Source organism: Cyanistes caeruleus, chromosome 20 (genome assembly GCF_971803275.1).
Source record: "Cyanistes caeruleus chromosome 20, bCyaCae1.hap1.1, whole genome shotgun sequence".
Lineage (NCBI taxonomy): Eukaryota > Metazoa > Chordata > Aves > Passeriformes > Paridae > Cyanistes > Cyanistes caeruleus.
Genome location: NC_141720.1, coordinates 1,945,008 through 1,957,829, shown reverse-complemented (window position 1 = coordinate 1,957,829; position 12,822 = coordinate 1,945,008). Strand labels below are relative to the sequence as shown.

General features: G+C 63.4%; 1 protein-coding gene across 4 annotated transcripts; it reads left to right on the top strand.

The window, feature by feature from the left end:
- Positions 1 to 1,975: 1,975 nt before the first annotated feature.
- On the top strand, positions 1,976 to 12,296 carry AKNA (AT-hook transcription factor). Of its 4 annotated transcripts, none has more exons than XM_086857898.1 (21): positions 1,976 to 2,249; positions 2,387 to 3,321; positions 3,670 to 3,744; positions 4,207 to 4,354; positions 4,461 to 4,621; positions 5,659 to 5,718; positions 5,827 to 5,927; positions 6,012 to 6,174; positions 6,257 to 6,384; positions 6,464 to 6,637; positions 6,801 to 7,008; positions 7,102 to 7,208; positions 7,384 to 7,604; positions 7,748 to 7,934; positions 8,180 to 8,353; positions 8,509 to 8,612; positions 8,789 to 8,893; positions 8,982 to 9,083; positions 9,520 to 9,645; positions 9,830 to 9,980; positions 10,229 to 12,296. In XM_086857898.1, exons 1-21 carry the CDS (start codon positions 2,063 to 2,065, stop codon positions 10,488 to 10,490), a joined length of 3,879 nt encoding a protein of 1,292 aa, XP_086714024.1. In that variant the 5' UTR covers positions 1,976 to 2,062; the 3' UTR covers positions 10,491 to 12,296. The 4 variants fall into 4 exon arrangements, with proteins under 4 accessions (XP_086714024.1, XP_086714023.1, XP_086714022.1 ...); XM_086857897.1 differs by having other exon boundaries at positions 9,827 to 9,980; XM_086857896.1 differs by having other exon boundaries at positions 8,735 to 8,893.
- Positions 12,297 to 12,822: the final 526 nt, after the last annotated feature.

The following is a 12,822-nucleotide window of genomic DNA, read 5'->3' as shown; positions in this document are numbered from 1 at the left end:
GTGGGTTGTGCACGTGGGAACCAAGCTGAAGAAAAGGGGTGACAGCCAGTGGCACGTGGGTTAGGCATGGCCTCCTTCAGGAGATGCAAAATCCCCATCCCTTGGCGGGGATGGGATTAAAGAAACACCAGAAATGGGTTGGGAATGTTTTAACACCCTTTATCCCAAGGAATTCCAGGCTCCTTTCACCCAGAACTCTCCCTCTGGGAATCCTGGGTGTGGTGTTTGGGGCTCCTCATCGCCCTGGGATCCTGCAGGGCTCGAGGTGGGATGGGAGGCACTTCGGTGGGGTTCTCTGGGATATGTGTAAGGTCTTGGGGCTGGAAACATCCCAGCTAAAATCCCTCTTTGGGTTCAGTAGCTCAGGGTCTGAGGAATCCCTTGGGCAGCCCCATCCTCCCCAGTGACAGGAGAAGCTTTGGAGCATCTCCAGGTGTGGAGAATGGAGTTATCCACTCGGTGTGTGGGGGAAAAACCTCATGCAAAGCCCCCGGGAGGTTTGCAAGACCCTAAGGGATGCTTTGGGGTTTGCTCCTGCCTGCAATGCCCCAAGGATGCAGGCAGAACTGGGAGTGCAAGGATGATGCCCTTGATGACAGGTGGGGCTGGAAAATAACCTCAGACCTCACAAACACCCAAGGAATTTGCTGATCTGAGGCTTGGGAGTGGATGAGAGGACTTTTCCCAGAGCATGTGGGTGCTGTGGATAGGTTTAGTCCTCTTCACCACCATCCCCAAGCCAGCAGCACCCCAAAATCACCGCAGCACCCTCTGGCTAAGAGCAGCCACCCCAGGGACTGTGCTGTGGTTTCATTAGCCCATCAAACTGTCTTCTGCGTGCCACTAATTACCCAGTAACAAGCTGGCTTAATTGGTTGTCTGTGGATGTGCCAAGACAGCGCCTGGGTACAGCCACAGCATCCCCAGGACTGTGAGCAGCACCCCAGGATGGGGCCAGCTGGACCCTCCCTTTGGCAATCTGGGCAGGTTTCCAAGGATGGGATCCACCTGCCTGAATTTTGGGGTTTTAAAGCTTCATTTCAGGTCTGGTGGAAGATCCTCATGCCGATGTTTTTTGGACCAACTGCTGGTGGTCCCAGGGATCTCCCTCCCCTCTCTTCCCACAGCATTTTGCTCTGAACTGGATTAAAAAATAAAGGTTTTGATGGAAAATGCTGCGGGAGAAGGGTTCAGCCCCCACTGCGCAGGGCTGGATGGGGTTAAAACTTTTGTGGCCACCTGCAAACTTGCAGGAAACATCATTTCCTCCTTCTGCAAAAGCTCGGCTGCCTCACTGGCACAAGAAGGTTTTGGGGTGCTCGGAAGGACTCCCCATGGGGTCACGGTGATGGGGATGCTCTGGGGCTGCTGGTAGAGGGTGAGTGTCCCCTGCATGGGGCTGGGGGTGCCTGGTTTGGCCCCCCAAGCCAAAATTCGGGTTTATGGGGCTCAAATCCAGCAGAGGGGACGTTGGTCGGAAAACCCCGTGGCCTTTCTTGCCACACCCCACATTTGGGGTTTTGGCATCCGGCATTTCTACGGCTGCTGATGGAAACCCCGGGTGGGGGTGAGGGGGAAGCTCATGCTTTGGGATCATCAGTGGAATTTGTGTGTCTGCTGTGATCCCTCTGTCTGTCAGCCCCCACATCCACAGGGGTCTTTGGGGTGCTCCTGCCTCCCCAGCACTGCTGGATGTCCCCAGGGGGAAACAAAATTTTTGGGGTGGCCCTGAGGGGCTCCTTCCCCACGAGGACCCCACAGCTGGGGGAGATGTGGCAGGGAGATTTCGTGGTGGGATTCACAGCGGGGTGGTCTGATCCGAGGGTGCCCCCCCCGTCACTGGGGTTTGCTCTTGGCCCCGGGATTTGGGGGACAGGACCCTGCCAGCGTGGGGGAGACACCTCAAACAGAGCCCACCATGTCCCGCTGAGCATCCCTCCCTCTCCCCGGCCCCCCCAGGACGCGGCGGCGATGCTGTGACCTACATTCGCGACAAGGAGGTCCCCAGCCCGCCGCCACCGCCGCCGGGCCATGAAGCGACACAAGTGACGGGCCCGTGGCCATGGCCAGCCCGGCACCATGGCTGCGCTGGACACAAACAGAGCTGCCGCGCCCGCCGGCCGAGCAGGAGCAGGAGCAGGAGCAGGAGGAGGAGGAGGAGGAGGAGGAGGAAGAAGACGACTTTGAAAAGCGGATGGACGAGGATGGAGTCATCGGCCTGGGGGAGGGTGCCAGGAGCCCACCGTGGGGTGAGTCCTGCCCTCCCCCCTGCCCAAAAGGGGTGGTCCCAAATGTCCCGGGAGCCGCTGAGCCAAGGGGGGCTGCGGGGGGACACCGGGGACACCGGCTGGGTCTGGGTGGCGACAGCGGTGCCGCTGTTTTGCAGGTGACAGTGAGGACCTGGAGGAGGGGTCCCCGGCAGAGGAGGGGCGCTGGCACCCGCGGCAGGACCCGGCCGAGGAGGATGAGGATGAGGAGCGGGGCAGCTCCGGGGGGGACGAGGGGACCTGGGGGGCGGAGAGCGATGGGGAGCCCTACCCCGAGCTGTCCCCGAGGGGCCGCTGGGGCTCGGGCTCCAGCGGCAGCCCCGAGGCGTTGAGGGACAGCCGGGCTCTCTGCCAGCCCCGGGGCTGCAGCACGGACGGGGGGGACACCTCGGGGCTGTCGGACACCAGCCCTGGCCCTGCCACCCCGTCCCGCCAGCCCCGGGGCTGGGGCACGGCCGGGGACAGCATCGGGGGGCACAGGCAGGAGTGGACCCCGAGACGGAGCCTCCCCCTGCACCTCTCCACCGCTGAGCCCAGCCCCGAGCGTGTCCCCGAGCCCCGGAAAGCCGGCACAGGGATGCCAGCCCCCGCCACCGCTGGCTTGGCACCCACCGGGAATCCCTCGGCACTCCAAGGGCACGACAGATCCCGAGTGCCCAAGAAAGCGGTGCCCGCGGTGGTGCCCCCCAGGCCCGCCCGGCAGTCGCGGTCCCTGAGCCCCCGGAGGCGAACGGGCGGCAAGGGGACGAGGGATCCCCCGGGAACGGGCACCGAGGGCACCCAGTACGGCCGAGGGCGCCTCAACCACCCCCTGCCCGACCTCTCCAAGGTGGAGGCGCGGGTGAAGTTCGACCAGAGCTATCGCCCACCCCGGGGCCGGGTGCTGCCCGCCCGCCCCCGCGGCCCCATCGCCTTCAAATCCCCGGCAGAAATCGTCCGGGAGGTGCTGCTGAGCAGCGGGGAGGGGGTGTCCCCGCAGCCCCCCAGCACGGCCGGGCTGCCGCAGGAGTTCAGGTCGCCCAGACAAGCCACGGCGCTGGTGCAGCAGCTGCAGGTACCGCTCAGCTCCCCCCCTACAGCCAGAGAGGGGCTGCGGGGGAAACGGGGGTGTCGCTGTCTGTGGGACACCAGTGGGGGTTTGGTGCTGGTCACCCCTTCCCGGCAGGAAGGAAGGAGCAGGGATGTGGCAGCGCTCAGGCTGGATGCTCATGTCCCCCCGGGGTGGCCGTCACCCTCCCTGAGCTCGTCACCCTCAGGGTGTTTGTCCCCCTGGGAGGAGAGGGGGGCTCTCCCCACGCAGAGAAACGGGGGTCACACCTGCAGCTTTGTGTGCTTGGGAGAGGGGGTTTGTGCACCCACCCCGTGCCGGGTGCTGGCACCCACTGGTGTCCCCTCCCCGCAGGACGATTACCACAAGCTGCTGACCAAGTACGCCGAGGCTGAGAACACCATCGACCAGCTGCGCCTGGGCGCCAGGGTGGGTGGGGGAAGGGGGTACCCCCCTCTGCTCCCCCCTCCCTGACGTTATTTCTTGTGGCTTCCTCCTCTTCCTCCTCCCGGGGAGTTGCGGTTGAGCGGTCCCAGCCCGGGGAGAGCGGGAGCTGAAGCCACAGCAGCCTGGGGGCCACCGCGCCCCCCTCTCCTGGCAGGGTCCCCTCCGTGCCAGGCCGGCGGCTGAGCCGGATTGTCCCCGGAATGTCGGGACACGTCCCTGAGATGGCAGGAAGCGCGTCCCCGTGTCACCTCTGCCACCTCCCGCCCTGTGCCCTGTGCGTGGGTGGGGAAACTGAGGCAGGGCTGTGCCAGCCGACCCCCGCACGCGTGTCCCCACCTTCAGCCCAGCCACCTGCGGTGCCCGTGAGGTGCTTCAGGGTGCCCCGGGGCACGGTGGGCGGCTCGGGGTGCGGGCTGCCTGCCCAAAGCCGCTCTCCCTGCCCAGGTGAGCCTGTTCTCCGAGCCGCCGCAGCCCAGCCGCAGCCTCGCCGTGGCCACCGTGGCCACCGGGAGCCGAGTGATGACCCTCAGCATCCCGCGGGCACGGACAGCGGCTTTCGGCACGGCCACAGCCCCGGCCTCGCCAGGGGCAGGTGTGTTGATCCGTGTCCCCTGCCCGCTTTTGGGGGACGCTCCCCCACAGCCCCTTCCCCACGCGGCTGCCGTGTCACTCGTCCTCGTGTTTTCTCGCCGCTGCAGCCCCGGGGCCGTCACAGCCGGAGGGGTCACCCCAACCTCGCTCCCCTCCTGTGCCCGGGGGGGGCTGCCCCAGCTGCCCCAGCTGTCCCGGGCCGTGCTGCTGCCCCGGGCCGAGGCTCACCCGGGCCCTGGCGGGCCAGAGCCGCAGGCTGCAGGCGCAGGTGAGCAGGGGGGCTTCGGGGGGGCTCCATGGAGAAGGGCTGGTGGGGAAGGGGGCTGTGAGGGCTGCAGAGGTGGGGCAGCAGGGAGGAGATTTGGGGGAGTTCTGGGGGGGCTGTAGGGATAGGCTGGGGAGGTGCTGGGGACAAATGCGGGGGGCTCTGGATTGTAGGGATTGGGGGAGATGCTGCAGGAGGGGGCTGTGGGGAGGGGAAGCGTTCTGGGGTGCTGGGAGGGGAGGGAGGGAGGGAGGGAGGGAGGGAGGGAGGGAGGGAGGGAGGGAGGGAGGGAGGGAGGAAGGGAGGAAGGGAGGAAGGGAGGAAGGGAAGGAAGGAAGGAAGGAAGGAAGGAAGGAAGGAAGGAAGGAAGGAAGGAAGGAAGGAAGGAAGGAAGGAAGGAAGGAAGGAAGGAAGGAAGGAAGGAAGGAAGGAAGGAAGGAAGGAAGGAAGGAAGGAAGGAAGGAAGGAAGGAAGGAAGGAAGGAAGGAAGGAAGGAAGGAAGGAAGGAAGGAAGGAAGGAAGGAAGGAAGGAAGGAAGGAAGGAAGGAAGGAAGGAAGGAAGGAAGGAAGGAAGGAAGGAAGGAAGGAAGGAAGGAAGGAAGGAAGGAAGGAAGGAAGGAAGGAAGGAAGGAAGGAAGGAAGGAAGGAAGGAAGGAAGGAAGGAAGGAAGGAAGGAAGGAAGGAAGGAAGGAAGGAAGGAAGGAAGGAAGGAAGGAAGGAAGGAAGGAAGGAAGGAAGGAAGGAAGGAAGGAAGGAAGGAAGGAAGGAAGGAAGGAAGGAAGGAAGGAAGGAAGGAAGGAAGGAAGGAAGGAAGGAAGGAAGGAAGGAAGGAAGGAAGGAAGGAAGGAAGGAAGGAAGGAAGGAAGGAAGGAAGGAAGGAAGGAAGGAAGGAAGGAAGGAAGGAAGGAAGGAAGGAAGGAAGGAAGGAAGGAAGGAAGGAAGGAAGGAAGGAAGGAAGGAAGGAAGGAAGGAAGGAAGGAAGGAAGGAAGGAAGGAAGGAAGGAAGGAAGGAAGGCCTCAGCCCGTACAATCCCGGCCAGGTGGAAGCTTTCGAAAGCTGGACGCGTGCAGGGAGCCTCCCAGCCCCGGAGCAGCTCCAGGTGCGTCAGCCCCTCCCGGAGCCCAGCCCGGGGGGCAGCAGGAGCAGGGGGGGTGGCGGTGGCCGGGCTGCAGTGGACAGGCTCGGACCCCGCTCCCTTGTGCCGCAGAGGATGAGGATGCTGAAGGACGCGCAGGATGCGCTGGAGCGGGAATACCTGCGGGGCCGGCAGCAGCTCCCGGAGGCTGCGGGGGGCTTTGATCCTGACCGGTACGTGCTCGGCCCCTGCCCCAGAGCCCCCGGAGAGTCCCCGGGCGTCGCTGTCCCCCCGCACTGATGGCTGGTGTCTTGCAGGGCGCTGGAAGGGGAGATTTACCGCCTGGGGCTGCGCCTGGAGGGGCTGAAGGAGCGGCTGGAGGCGGGGGACAGGCGGCAGCCCCTGGCTCAGCCCCCCCCGCAGCCCCGCTGCCCCCCAGCCCCGTCCCCACCGCCCGCCTCACGCTCCCCGCACCCCGAGGTGAGCTGGGGGTGCGAGGCTTCCCCACCCCGCTGCGTTTGGGGGGAGTCGCCTCTCTCAGCCCCTTCTGCTGTGCCCACAGAGCCCTGCGCTGGTGGAGGGTCCTCGGGGGACATCGGGGGACAGCGAGGAGGTGGCAGGGGGGCTGCCCTGGCCCCTCTGGCACAAGCAGCGCCGAGTGGAGGAGGATTTTGGGGACCTGCTGGAGCAGTGAGTGCCCTCAGAGCGGGGCAGGGGGGACACGGAGCATGTCCCCAAACCCACCCGCTCCTGCCCGCGGCTCCCACAGGTACAAACACTTCAAGTCCTTGCCGGAGTCGCTGAGCCTGGAGCAGCTGAGCCTGGCGGAGAGCGGGTCCCAGGAGGAGGTGGCTGCACCCACCGCAGGGGACAGTGGCCCCAGCAAGGTCCCTGGCAGGACACGGTCACTCGAGGAGGGGCCCAGCCTCGAGACCTCGCCCGTGTAAGTGCTGTCGAGTCCCCCAGCAGGGGTGAGCAGGAGGTTTGCCATCAGGGGCTCCAGTTTTATCTCAGTTAACGGCGTCCATGGGAGAGCTGGAGCAGGACATTTCCCCACGGCTGGGGTTGCTCTGCCCCGTCATTCCTGCTCCATCCCCTCCCCACAGGCACCTCCCGGAGAGAAGAGCTGCCACGCTTTCCCCCAGAGGACCCCCGAACCTGGGGGGGACACGGGGCCACCCCTCCCCTGCCACTGCTGAGGAGCCACCGGCCTCTGCCAAGCCCCCCCTGGTGGTCCCTGGGCCACCACAGGTGCCCCTGTCCCTCCGCAGCAGCGGGACAGGCAGCGCTGCCACCCAGCACGGCTCCCACAAGGTGAGTCCCTGTCCCTGCGGGTCCCCAGCTGAGAGCACCCCCAGAGCCTCCCGGGGTGCTGGGCACCCATCCTGCCCTCCCGTGCCTCTGCAGGAGCAGCGCATCGTGTCCCCGGAGACCGACAGCGGCTTCGTGGGCTCGGAGGCCAGCAGGGTGTCCCCTCCCGTGCGCACCCCCGAGCATCATCCCCCCGGCCCGGGGTACGGCCCTGCCTGCGGGGATCCCGCTCTGCCTGCGGGCTCTGGGGGATTGAAGAGGAGCAGGGATGGCGGGAGAGGCATTGGGGGTGTGGGGAGCAGGGTTCTGGCGGGGCTGGAGATGTGCAGCCCCTGTGCTCACCCTGGGGGCTGCCCGCATGACCCGTCCCTTCCCCAGGACTCCGCTGGGACCCTCCGTGCCCATCCCCAGCGGGCTCCGTGCGCCTCGCAAGAGAGAGAAGACCCCGCTTCCCTCTGAGACAGCCCTGATGGGCATCTACCCCTCGGGGGGCACAGGGGGGCCCCGGCTGCCCCCCAGCAGCCCCTCACAGAGCAGTTCCCCTCCTCGCTGGGAGGGCGCAGGCAGCGAGGTGGGGCCGGACCCCGACGCTGATGGCAGTGAGTACACGGGACTTGGCCAGGGAGAGAGATCTGGGGGGACCCTGGCTCTGTGGCTCTGGTTTATGGGGTTCCCAGAGGTCCTTGTGTGTCCCCATCTCTGCTCTGGGATCTCAGCTCTCTGTGCTCCCCTTCCTTCCCAGCTCGCTCGGACTCGGAGGTGGGAGACAGGAGCTGTGCCAGCGCCGGTGGCCACCCCCCAGCCATGGCCAGGAGCCCAAGCAGCCCCCTGCCATCCCCCGAAACGCCATCCCCCACCCTCCTGTCCCCCGACCTGCCGTCCCTCGACCCGGCTCACTGTGACCTGCTGGGCTCCCGTCTGCAGCGAGAGTGAGTGGCTGTGTCCCCAGCGCCCCAAACCAGGCCAGACCCCCCTGGGTGACACAGGGACCCCCCAAAGTCACCCACTGGACACTGCCCCAGGCTTGGTTTTGGGGAGCGTCAGAGCTGCAGGGCTGGTGGTGGGGATGTGGGACCTGGGAGGGGCTGCTGATCTCCCCCAGGACACCCAGCACCGCTGGGGTCCCTGCTGGCTGCAGCCCCCCGAGCTCAGTGTCACCTCTGTCCCGGGGCAGCCAGGCCATCCGGGCGCTGCAGGACGAGGTGTGGCGGCTGCGGCTGCGGCTGGAGGAGAGCCTGCACCTCTCCCGCAGCTGTCCCGAGGGAAAAGCCGCTCCCCGAGCCACCCCGGCCAGGAGGCAGCCGGGGACCAGCGGAACATCGTCCCCACAGGACGCAGCACCCTCGGGGTAGGTGACATCCCTTAGGGGTGTAGGGGACAGAGGGGGGACACCCCCAGCCTCAGCCTGTCCCCATCTCTGCTGTGACCAGGGAGGGGTTTGGCTCGAGGGCACTGCCAGCCTGCTGGGAGCGGGTGGTGACAGCATTTCTGTCCCCTCTGCAGGGACCCGAGCCCCCCGGGGCGGGGCAGGGTGGCCCCCGGGGTCACAGCCAGGAGGAGGGAGAGATCAGCATCGCTGCCCCGGGACAGGCCAGAGCTGGAGCTCGGTAAGTGTGACCGCACCAGGGTGGGGACAGAGGGGACAGCGGGATGTTCCGGGGCTGCAGGACCGCGGGCACCAGGTGGCCCCATGGACCCCTCAGTGCTCAGTCCAGGGCGGGTCCTGCAGGTCCAGAGCTCGGCTCCAGCGGATCCCACCCAGCTTCCCCATCCTCTGCCGCAGCCTCCGAGTCAGAGCCCTGCCCCGCCGGGCCCCGGGCACCCCCCGCCCTGCGGAAACACCTTGGGAAGCTCCCGGGGCCGGTGACACTTCGGGGACAGTACACAGGTGAGTGCTGGTGGCAGCCGGTGGTGGGGCTGAAGGCGGCCATCCTCACCGTGGGGACCCTGGCCGTGCTGACGCTGGGGTCTGGCAGGGACACGGTACCAGGCGGGGACACCACGCGCCACCCCGGCACCCCGAGGAGAGCCGGGCACCTCGGGGTGTCCCCGATGTCACAGGAGCAGGATGGCATCAGGTGAGTGGCCCCCAGCCCCTTCCAGCCTTCCCTACCACCCCTAACGGCTGCTAATGACCTTAATTAATTAATAATTAATTAGGGAGGGGACAGACAAACCCATTCCTCATGGCCTGAGGCTCTCCCCACTGTCCTTTGGCCAGACCCCACTGTCCCCCAAGGGGACCAACCTGGGCAGCTCTGGGGATGCCCTGACCTCGTGTGGGTCCTGCACAGGTCAGACCTTACTTGGCATCTGTGTTTGTCTGTGCCAGTGTGGGCAGAAACACCTGGGGTACCCTGGGGTCCCTGGTGTCACCAGGAACTGTCCCCAGCCCCCTTTCCCTGCAGAGAAAGCCACCCCTCCCATCTCTCAGCCCCCCCTGAACCCCTCAGCTCTTCCCAACCATCCCAGGCTGGCTCTGCACGGGGCATTCCCGATTTCCTCTCTCCACAGCTGGATTTGGGGGAGGCGATGCCCCCCGGCAGCCCCGGCACAGCACCCTGAGGAGGACATCCTGCCCCACCTGCCAGGCACCCACGGGCCCCTCTGTGCCGGGCAGCAGGGACAGAGCCACAGCCGGTGGGTGACACGGGTGACACGTCCTGGCTGCTGGGACAGGGAACACCCTCAGCCCCCTGACAATGCCAGGGGACTGTTCCCACCCAGCTGTGGCACAGGGGGTGATGTCACCTGGAGCTGGCACAACCCCTGGGGACACCTAACCCCCCCTGGGGACACCTAACCACCTTCCTCCCCGCAGCAGAGCGTGGCCATGGTGGCTCCTGTGCCACCCACGCTGGAGCTGAGAAGCTGGAGCAACCGGGAATTTGGTACTTGGCAGCCACCCCTGCCGCCACCACCGCCACCGTCTGCCTGGCACCCGTCCCCCTCGTGCCTTACGTGCCCTCCGTGCTGTAAGGATGCCCTGGGGCTGGGAGGGGGCTCAGGGGGGATCAGCATCCCCCAGGGGTGGAGGGGGAACCCAGGAGGGACTGTCCCCACCTCAGGGATCCGCTGGTTTGCCGGTGGCAATGGGGTGACACGGCCACCGGCTGCTCTGGGGAGGGGGGAGCTGTGTTTAGGGGATGGTGCTGTGGGGTGGAAATAGGGTGGAGTGGGGGGCACTCAGCAACACTGAGCCCGTGTCCCTTCTCCTTCCCAGCTACTGCTCCCCAGCAGTTCCTACCTCAGCCCCAGCCCTGGCCGGGGTCCCCCTCGGGGTCACTGCAGAGCGTCCCCCCCGGCCCCAGGGCCGCCCCCGCTGCCTGAGGCTGGAGCTGGAGGAGCTGGAGGAGCTGAGCCGCTCTCTGAGCCGGGCTGTGGAGGCTGCCCAGAGCGTCAGGCTGAGCACCAGCCGCGTCAGCCGGGCCCTGGCCGCCGAGCTAGGCCGGGCGCGGGGCCTGCGCGGCTCCTGCCTCTTCTGAGGGGCCCCCTGGCACCTCCCAACCCCCGTGAGGGGCAGGAGGAGGAGGATGGGCCCCTCAGCGTCACCCCTGCCAAATCTGGGGGCAGCAGGGCCGGAGGTGGCTCCTGGAGGTGGCTCCTGGAGGTGGCTCCTGGAGGTGGCTCCTGGAGGTGGCTCCTGGAGGTGGCTCCTGGAGGTGGCTCCTGGAGGTGGCTCCTGGAGGTGGCTCCTGGAGGTGGCTCCTGGAGGTGGCTCCTGGAGGTGGCTCCTGGAGGTGGCTCTGAGGGCTCCTCGCCACTCTCCCTGCACGGCTTGTCCGTCCGTCTGTCCGTTTTCCAGAGCCCCCCAAGCTGCAGGAGTGGGGAAGGCGTGGGCAGAAGTCTCCAGCATCCCCCAGCACCATCCCCTGGCACCTCCAGGGTGGCCCTGTGGCCACCCCACCCTGAGCACTTCTGGGGATGCTCTGACCTCGTGTGGGTCGAGCTCCCTTGGCAGCTGTTTTTACCTCTGTGCCTGTGTGGGCAGAAATACCTGGGATCTCCTGGGATCTCCTGGGATTCCCTGGGATCTCCTGGGATTCCCTGGGATCCAGGATCCCCTGGGATTCCCTGGGATCTCCTGGGATTCCCTGGGATCTCCTGGGATCCCCTGGGATTCCCTTTTCCACCCCTTTCCCAGCCTTTAGGCCTCCTCAGGGGGCTGTGCCCTGTGCCCTTGGACTTGAACCCAGCAGGATCCTCCCTGTGGAAACTCATTTTTTTGGTGTTTTTTTATGTGATTTTTTTAGCTAGTAAGGAGCTAAATCACTCTTCTGAGTGTTGATTGATGATCTATAATGTGTGTGATATATGTGTATCTATAAATGGATATATCTAGATATAAACATATCTCTAGTTATATATCTAGAGAGACAGATATAAATAGATCTGTGTACGTACAGATCTGTATCTGATTCTATAGATATATCCTTCTACAGATACATATATATATAAATATACTGGTTTGCACTTCCAGCACAACCCTTAGGGCATTTGTGGGGTTTTTCTGGCCATCCACAGCATCATCCAGGCACAAAATAAAATGAAGGATTTGAGGTTTTCCCCCCAGGATCCTCAGGAAATCTGGGCTGGTAAAGGAGAAGTCACCTGAGACCGAAGTGGGTGCGGGGCCTGTGGAGCCCCTGTTCCTCCCAGCTGGGTTTCTAAGGAGTTAATTCTGATTTTTTTGGGGAAAAGGATGTGTTTGGGGCAGCTCTTCCTGGGATGGGCCCAGCCAAACCCCCTGCTGCACCCCCAGCACCTCAGCCTGTGTTTATTTGTAGGACCTACCTGAAGTGCCAGTGTCAAACGTATTTATTTTTGTTTTTATTTGGTGTACAAATACCCACATTTTGGAGGGAGGCATCAGTGACTCAGGTCTGGAGCCTTCCAAGCTCCCCCTGAGCCTGATGAGCCCAGAGGGGTTGGGAATGGGGCTGTCCCCTCCTTTTTTGGGGTCAGAGGGCTGGGTTTGGGGGATTTTGAAGCGGTTTGGGGGATTTTGAAGCAGTTTGGGGGATTTTAAAGAGGTTTGGGGAATTTTTAAAGAGGTTTTCTGTGTCTCCAGTTTCCTCTGCTCATGTCCACACCCCAATCTGGAAGCTGTGACTCCCCCCAGATGGGAACGTGTAGAAAATTTGGGTAATTATCCCAAATGCAGTAGCCAGGACCAAATGATGTTTTTCTTTTCCTTGTCCCCTATTTTTTAAGGCCCAGCAGAGCCACTGGGGTGGTATTTTGTACGAAGAAATCACCTATTTTTGAAGGAAATAAACGCGGTTCCATGACTCGTGTGCTGATTGTTCCTTCCCAAAGCCTCTCCTAGGGGGAGGTTTGGCATCACCACTCCCCTGGGGTTGGATGGAATATTTTCCCATGCCTTTTCCCTGTTTTCCTGGCCCTCAGGGAGCAGCACAGCACAGCCCCAGTTGCACTAGGGATGGAGATCGCTTTTATTTAGTCACTCGAGTGCTTTAGTACAGAAGAACAGATATACAGAGATGATACATGTTTGTGCTTCAACACTTTCAAACATTTAGATTCCAGTAATTTCAAGGTAAACAAGTTCCAAGACAGACTAGATTATTTTTTTTTTTTAAAGTTTTCCTTTTTGATAAATTATTTTTTATATAAATAACTGTAACAGAAAAAATAATAATAATAATAATGTCCAACATACAAGATCCTGAAGCATTTGCATTGCTAAACCAAGGAGGAACAGAAACGGGCTGGGAGACCGAAGGGGAACCAACAAATATCAGTGCAATGATACAGCCTTTGCCCTAAAAATATATATTTAACTTTATGGGCAAG

What these genes read in the sequence shown, in the direction of transcription:
- AKNA (XM_086857895.1), top strand. Translation starts at nt 2,063, where the DNA reads ATGGCCAGCCCGGCACCATGGCTGCGCTGGACACAAACAGAGCTGCCG. An exon ending in CACGCTCCCCGCACCCCGAG is followed by an intron (nt 6,175 to 6,256) that starts GTGAGCTGGGGG and finishes CTGTGCCCACAG; the next exon opens with AGCCCTGCGCTGGTGGAGGG. An exon ending in ACTTCGGGGACAGTACACAG is followed by an intron (nt 8,894 to 8,981) that starts GTGAGTGCTGGT and finishes GGGGTCTGGCAG; the next exon opens with GGACACGGTACCAGGCGGGG.